Raw genomic sequence first — 8,780 nt, forward strand, 5'->3', positions numbered from 1 at the left:
GTATTTGTAAACAAAATTTTATTTACTCATGTATGAAATTTCGTTCACCAATAATTTTTTTATATATCATTATAATTAGATTTAAAACAAAATTAAGTATCACTTTGTTCTTTTATAATTAAATAAACTCAAATATATTACATTATAATATAAATTATGTAGGTATATAGTATATTATACAATACGACATTGATTTCTGTGTAAACCAAATTAGTGTATAAAATATACCGCGCGTGTAAAAAAAAGGGATAAATTACGTAAAGGAATTAATTATAAATAATTTCGTTATTTGTCAACTTTAAAAAATAATAATTATCAACCAATATCTTTAATAGGCATCATATCATTATTGATGTTTGTAATTGAAACTTTTCATAAATTCCACTAACATACAAAATTCTCAAGTAAAATTTCCTTTTTTATTTTTAAAAACCTGTTGATATCAATTTATTATAACTTCAAAAATAATGTTGAGTACTTTTTCTACTAAGTCATTAATTTTACTTCATGTCAGTCTAAAATAAGTAAGATGTAGATACAAATATTCTAATATTTTAAACTTGTAGTGAGTACCTAGTGATGAACTATTATAAAGGGTAGATGAATATTCTTTCAGTCTATTTATAAAAATATTTGGTTGTGAAAACATTGTTGAATGTGGATTCATGTGGTTTCTAAAAATGTTAAGAAAAACTAACTGTGTTAAAACTTACAATAGGTATCTACTCATATATATATTTAATATTCTAATATATAAAAATTTCATGTCACAAAGGAAAATGTATGTCTCCAAACTCCTTTGAAACGGCTTGACCGATTTTCATGAAATACTGTGTGTATATTCTGTACGTCTGAGAGAATGATGTAAACTATTTTTCATACCCCTAGCTGTAAAGGGTGGCTCTCTACATATATTTTTTAATACTTAACGTGTAAATTGAATACCTGTGTAGACGGCGATATATTGATAATTCATGAATTAAAGTGATAGACCTATTTATATTTTGTTATAAAATCCCAAGTGCATCGCTTATTAAATTAAGTCTAAGTAATATTCAATAAAAATAGATACCTAGTAATACGAAAATACCTAACTAATATATTATTATCATTTATCTTATATATAACAATTTGGTGTTTGACGAGTATGATGTTCTCGATGTATTAAAAAACTACTCAACCAATTTTTATGAAATTATGATCAATGTGTGTAATTTTATCTCCGTCATAAGATAGCTTAGTTTTTATCTTAGTTAATAACCTCAATATATTACTTCTTTATTATGCTTAGGACTGTGCGATTATTTAATCAATTATTCAAATAATAGATTATTTTTAACGAATGATACATAATCGATTGAAAAAATGCAACTTTAGGCGGAACAGTTATGTAAAATTCATATGTCAGAAATATCATCTAAACACCAAATTAGAGATCCAAAAATAGTTTTTATCTTTAACTACGCTAAATGATAACATTATAGGCAACCAAACTTAACACGGGTGTCTTTTGTACAAATCGTGGACGAAATGTCAAGGGACAAAAAGTCCGCTTTAAAAAAATAAGTTGGACAAAAAGTCCGAAAATATAAAATATTTTATGTACCTAATTGATATTTATTTTAAAAATTTAAAAATGCTGTACACATATTATAATTTTTTCGTATAACTAACAAAAATATAACGGAAATCCACTATAGTAATACAGTTAGGTACCTATATAATGACAAATTTATATATTTTTATTATAACAATTATGATATACTATTTTTTTTTTAGTTTTGTTTAGATTGACGTGTTTATAAATAAAATAAAATTCATTGTTTGTTAAAATGTATTTAGTTACAAATACATTTTGATATTGTTGTTCTAATATGTTGTAATAAACTAATAAATTATATAATCATAAATGGAATTAAGAAAATAGAAATATATATAATAATATGTGTATAATAATATATATATAATGTCTACAAACATTTTTAAATTTTGAAAATAAATATTAATTATATAGAATATTTTGTATTTTCGGACTTTAGTCCAACTAACTTTAAAAACTGAATCCGGTCTTCTTGTCCGACTTGAAAACGGATTTTTTGACGATTACCCTTTTGTACAGGTGACAAAGTGCACAGGGACAGCTATAAATATTATATATTATTATAATATATACAAAATATTTTCAAAAAAAATTTATTTCTTTAATTATTAATACTTTTTACATATTATTTATATCATATTAATTATTTATACTTGAAGTACATTTTTAGTTGAGAAAAAAATTAACATTTAATAAATACGTTAAATAAGAAAAAGCATAATTAAAACATTAACGCTTATGTTTTCTCTAACCATAAAAATAAAACCTTTATTCAAATTATAGTGTTTATTGTAGTGATAGAAATATTGGTTACAATCTTGTAATCTCAACTAATTGCTCGATATTGTGTGATTACACGTATTGGTGATAAGTTGTTGTTGCTGTTTGTCGTTGTTTATTGTGTGTAATGCAATTGGTGTTGATCATAGTTCAACGACACTCATGTGTATAAAATATCATGGTGTACATTCTAATCTGATGGTCTTTTTTCACCAAACTTTTTGGCATAATCTTCAGCATTTTTAAAAAACTTCTTACGATCTTTCAAATATTCTTCAGCTAATTCTGCACGTAGCGGATGTTCTGGTTCAGGATCATTGACTAGGGCTATTAATGCTTGAATAACTGAAAATGTCATAACATTAAAATAAAATTTATTTATTATGTTGTTATACAAAAAAAAACAGTTTTAAAAAATCAAAAATAGATACCTTGATCAGCTTTAGTAGCTGGTTTCCAATTTTCAGCACTAATGATTGGCAGACAAACCTGACCCTTTTCGTCAATATTAGGATGATAGATTTTGGTTTTGAAATTGATCTTAGGCGGTTTAAATGGATACTCTGCAGGGAAATTAATTTCTATTCTAAATGCTCCTTTATTATATGGGGGATTTTCCTGAAAAAAAAAATAATACAATATAATTGAAATTAATTATGTTTGTAAACTATTGTTCACAATACTTATTTTTTATATACTTACGGGTAGAATCAGGCCTTGCCAAGCTAATATGTTTGTTTCATCAACTTGAATATCACGGAATGACTTTAGTCCAGAATCACGGATATCTGCAAGTTCCTAAGACAAGAAACTAAGCTGGTTATAAATGATCAATTATGAAACTTAGAAACATATTAAGTAATAAAAATAAAATTTAAAATTATAATCCTATAAGATAGTTTTTATGACTTAATATATATTACTTAGATAAGTGAATATTTTATGTAGATAGTTAAGTGGTAAATTAATCTAATGGGTATTAAGGTACTTTTATTTTATTTCATATAGGTTTAGAAATTACACACACAATCTTTATTAATTAGTATAAAAAGTCTATGAGGAGTATTTTAGGAATAAGCTAATGATTTTTAATTTTATAAATGTTAATATAAAATGAAAACACTAAACATCAAGTGCAAAGATAAATTATACATATTAATATAATGTATCTACTCATGTTTCATACTTTGAAAATCAATAATTATAAAAAGACCATTTTTCAAAATTTTAATTCATAATTTTCTAAGGCATTTTTTTTTTTCAAAAAATAGTATGTTTTATTTGATATAACTAAATATTATAAACAATGGATAAACCAAGATGAAGTTGACTAAAATGTAAAATACCTTTAAATGTATTTAATTAATATTTTAAAGGTATTGCATATTAAGTAATTTACAGGGCTGGTGCTACAAATATTGACACACTAGACAAAACCGTATGTATGCACCTCCCTCCTTTCAAAATAATCAATCAATTTTTTTTTTTTAGAAAAAACGACCATAGAAGTAATAAATTATTAACAATTAAAAATTATATTTTAAATAAATAAGTACATCAAAAAAAGATTTATTTTTTAATTCTCAGTTTAAAATTATTTATTACTATTTATATATATAAATTTAAATATATTGAGGCACCCCTATTTATAGCAAGCACCCTGGTAACCAGCTCCTAACATTTTTAACAGGTTATTTAAGAAATATATCTTATATATTAGTTTTTTATGACAGCAATTAACTTAAATTAATATACATGTAATCAAATAATTAATTAGGTATAAATATACCTTTTTACGTAGGTACTAGGTAAATAAATTATAATTGTTTTCCTAGAACTTATAGTTTAGGTAAATCAAATTTTTTTTTTAATATCTTAAACATACATATCAAAAAAGTAACTTAAACATTATAATATATATTAAAGGTAAATTCCGATAAAGAATATTAATTTCATTTTAAATTGATAAGTACTGGTAATTTGTATGCTAGAAATCCAGACACAAGTTACTGATCAATAATTACTTAAAATACACAAATACACGGTTTTGCCAAGTATGTCAGTATTTGTAGCACCAGCCCTGTAAATTACTTCATATGCAATACCTTTAAAGTACTTAAATTTACGTTCAAATTACTTAGATGCAGCATAAACATTCTATATATTATTTAAATACTATTTTAAGTCTAATTTAATGTATTTTGAACAACATAATTATTAGTTGAATAATTACAACTTCAATATATACTAAGTATTTAGAATTAAAAACTGAAACCAAGACAATAAATAAGATAGACAATTTCTATTTAAGACGCTAATAATCTATTAATAAAAATAACAGATAATTAATGAAATTAATGAATTATATTTTCTGATTTATAATTTTTGTGATGCAGTTTTGAACATGAGGCAAAAAATAATTAATGATCAATTATTTAAAATACAAAATCTACATAAGATATAAAATTATCAGTTTAATTATATAATTAAATTGATTGTGCAGAAAAAACCAACTGTGGCGAGTAAGCGTTAAGTGTCCTATTATAATTTAGTCAATTTTCAGTTATTTAACTATTAGGTACCTAGATTATCACAAAATAATAATTTTTTTCGATCATGTCAATGATAAAATTGATGATCAACAAAAATGGATAAATGTGATAAATGCCAAGTGCAGTAAATACAGAATAATATTTAAACTATGTTAGTATTATTATAAATTTATAGCAACACAATGGCACAGGCAATACTATAGTTATTAGTTTTGCAATGATCATCATGTCACATATATAACATTTAGATATTTAATCAGTTATACATATATACAATATCTACATATTACAATAAAGATTGTAATTTATTGTACTTACTTTTTGAAGTCTCCTCGTGGCGGCCATAGTCTATGTACTATGTTTTCAGACGAAAAACGAAACGAGACAAATTGTGTACACTGTAAAATCTAAAAACGAAGGCCGTGTTCGTAGTTTTGCACGTATATCATATAATCACAACACATTCATATCAATACAATTTTTAATTGTTCGGATGTTTTAAAATAATTAATAAACCCACGGCGGGCCCTGCATAAGCAACGTCAACAGCAGATTTATTATTAAAATTAAAATGAATGAAAATAATTTCCACCTTTGATAATAGTCTGGTGGGCACCAGAATGTCCTGATCTCGATGACTTCACGACTCTTCACGATTTTAGTTTCTCCTCTTTTTCTCTCACTCTTTTTGTTTTTTTTTTTTATATAATCAGAAAATACGCACTCTACGCCAGTGCAGACAGGTCTGGCGGCACTAAATTTCTCTGATGGCAATAAATTAAATCACCACTGTGAATCAGCCATACAGCCATCTGCCGTACGACAACTTTTCAAACTTTGAACTCTTTTAACTTTTAACTTTTTATGTCAACATTCTATACTGAACTATATAAATTACGCGTGACATGCATTATAGGCCTGTAGGGTACTTTTAAGTATTTTTCTTTGTTAAAAATAAAAGTATAAATAACTCTAATTACTAGGTACTTCCTACCATATAGACTAAGGTCCTAAGGTTAAGGTACCTACTAGTCCATGGCTCCGTGCTACTACTTAAGTACCTAAATATTATTATTGATTATACAGAATACCTAGTCTATTTTTTAATCAATGGTATCATGGGCGCCCATTAGGGGGTGCAAGGGGGTGACATGTCACTCCCCTAGTATAGATTTATTGTTATTTTTTTAGTTATGAATAATAAATTAATTTTTCTGATGATAATATTACGAAAATTTACTTATGATTATGATTGTCACCCCCTAGGTTTTGACAGATGGGCGCCCTTGAATGGTATTATATATATATATTTTTTTATATTTATTCTGACTAAAGCATAATATCGTAATAATATATAAGATAATAAAAATTATCTTATTTAGCAAAATTTTTATAATTTAGAGTTGATACGTTACAAAACGATTCAGTTGTACGGTCATTGCAACTTTTGTCTTGTATAAATTGTAGTGTCAATTTTTAATTTTCTAAAAAAATTAAATGTAAATAAGAAAAATGTATAGGTACCTAGGTTTTATAGATTTTCATTTTATTAGGTACCTTATTAATTTGTTGTTGTTGTGATAGCTTACCGTTACCTATATCCTTCTTACAAATGCCAACATATATAGATTTTCATTTACCGATTTCTATACTTAGATATATTTTCTTTAACTAGGGTAGTAGGGTTTTTGGTTTTTGTACTTGTAATTTGTAATTAATAGATTAGATAAAACTAGTGAATCCAACACGTACAAACAGGTTCAATAATAAAAATCAAAAATAAACAATAATATTATATACAAATTATATAGTTTTAGGAATCGATCGGTGCAATTGACATACAACATCCGACTATTGATTGGCACAATAGATATATGCCTGATGATTTATTCTTGAATTACATTTTATGGATACAATAAAATGTATACAAAGGTTATAAGTACCTATAGAATAAGCATAAATTAACTTTTTAAGAAGTCACCCATTTGCAAAATTTAGCTTGATATTTTGAACAGAAATATTAGCTCATAAAAATATATAATTATTAAAACAAAAGTTAGAAAAATATACTATTATATAATAATTTATAATTCTTGAAAAAATTAAGTACCTTCCTATCTTTTACTTGACATAACTTTTTACACAAAAAAACTACTAAAACTACTAATCTACCTAAAATAAAAAAAGATAAAATATATAGGTACATAATATGTATGTTTCAATATAGTGTTGTATACCTATAGGCTATAATAAAATAAATAAATGAATGAATGATGAATAGGTATAAAGCAATGAATAATTCAATATTTGTGACATATATTTTTGTTTAATTGATTTTGAGATAAATGAAATTTTTTTTTTATTTTTAGAAAAATAGAATACATTACATTATATCTACATAAAAAATTTACAAATTAAAAACTAGAAATGTAACAATGTATTATTATTTTTCATTAAGCAGTTCTTGTGGCGAGGTAGATGAGTTGATACTATACAATATAATATTAAAAATTAAAAAAAATGAGAAAGATTAACTTTAAATTACTTAAGCTGCAATATTTAAAATATTTAAACTCCTATTTAATACACAAGTAAGTCTATATAACAAAAATAAATAATAATTGTATTAAAACTAAAACAAAACCTAAAATTATGATTTCAAACCATATTAAAATATTTAAATACTAGATAAAATACAACTATAGTTAAAGAAACAAAAAGGTGGGCATATCCACTTGCCAAGTGGATATCGCTTTATTGTATAGTAGAGACGGAGAGTACGTCACTATAATGGATGTGTTAAATTTGAATGTTACCTAGTTATCCTAGTTATTACCTACCTACATTTTATGTAGTATGTACCTACTAAGGATAACATTTTTCCATGATGGTTTTACCTAAAATTTTTTTTTACAGTTATTTGAAGAAAAAGTTATGGAGAACCTTGAATTGGGTTTTTAACCTTAGATGTAAATTATGAACTTTAAAATTCCTTGCAAATTTTCCCGATTTTGATATATTTCCTAAACATTTGAACTTTAAATGCTCATAAACAAAAATTGTGACTAACGAATTTTGATTTTTTTTACCACAATAAGTAAACCTTGTATTATATTTTAAAAATATTTTGGAAAGCCAAATTTTTTTTATCAGCATTTCAAGAAAAAAAATTTAGAAAAATCGAAAATTTCAATTGTCTGAAAATTGCTTAAAAAAGTCAAAATATTTTGAAAATTTAATCATAAATAGATAACGCGAATATAAACATCTGGTTAAAATTTGAACTATTTACAAGGATTCGTTTTTAAGTGACAGCAAAATAAAAAAATTGATTTTGTCGAAAACTGGTTATGTGTCAAAATTATCGTTTTTCCGTTACTTTTTTAGGGTTTTTTCTGACGCATTTGAAAACTTCTGGAAATTTTTTACCTTTGACCCCCAAAAGTACCAACTAGATTCAATTTCCTTTTTAAAGAGGGGCTGATGAAGTCAAAACTCAAAGCTCTAATACTACTCCAAAACGTGATGACAGACACAAAAATAAAAATAAAAATAAAATATTGGGCAAGTATTATTATGAGTTCTAAATATTTAAAATTTTGATGAACGAAGTTTAGCTGATCAAAATATGCAATATATTAAAATTAGGCGGTGTATCTCTACACTACTTTACTACAACACTACTCGTTTAAACTTTAAAAAATGTATTGCTGTTAAACTACTCGTCAGAAATTTATACATCAACGTACTCTAATATAAGTAATATTTTGTTTTGAAAAAAATATTTAAAAATATATACTATATCATTAAAAAAAACTAAATAATTATAATGAGTGAAAATTATGTAT

At 24.6% G+C, this 8,780-nt stretch overlaps 1 protein-coding gene across 1 annotated transcript; it reads right to left on the bottom strand.

The window, feature by feature from the left end:
• Window positions 1–2,179: 2,179 nt before the first annotated feature.
• Window positions 2,180–5,600, bottom strand: LOC113552957 (ubiquitin-conjugating enzyme E2 L3). Its single transcript, XM_026956018.1, has 4 exons — window positions 5,251–5,600; window positions 3,083–3,178; window positions 2,812–2,998; window positions 2,180–2,725 (listed from the first exon to the last, which is right to left on the bottom strand). The coding sequence occupies exons 1-4, from the start codon at window positions 5,275–5,277 to the stop codon at window positions 2,571–2,573; spliced, it is 465 nt and encodes a 154-aa protein (XP_026811819.1). The 5' UTR covers window positions 5,278–5,600; the 3' UTR covers window positions 2,180–2,570.
• Window positions 5,601–8,780: the final 3,180 nt, after the last annotated feature.

Source organism: Rhopalosiphum maidis, chromosome 2 (assembly GCF_003676215.2).
Source record: "Rhopalosiphum maidis isolate BTI-1 chromosome 2, ASM367621v3, whole genome shotgun sequence".
In the NCBI taxonomy this organism is placed as follows: Eukaryota; Metazoa; Arthropoda; class Insecta; order Hemiptera; family Aphididae; genus Rhopalosiphum; species Rhopalosiphum maidis.

Excerpts from the sequence above, each read along its gene's own strand:
- LOC113552957 (XM_026956018.1), bottom strand. The coding sequence starts at position 5,277 with ATGGCCGCCACGAGGAGACTTCAAAAA. Across the intron at positions 3,179-5,250 it reads CCACGAGGAGACTTCAAAAA|GAACTTGCAGATATCCGTGA; the intron begins GTAAGTACAATA and ends TTCTTGTCTTAG. Across the intron at positions 2,999-3,082 it reads GGCAAGGCCTGATTCTACCC|GAAAATCCCCCATATAATAA; the intron begins GTAAGTATATAA and ends TTTTTTTTTCAG.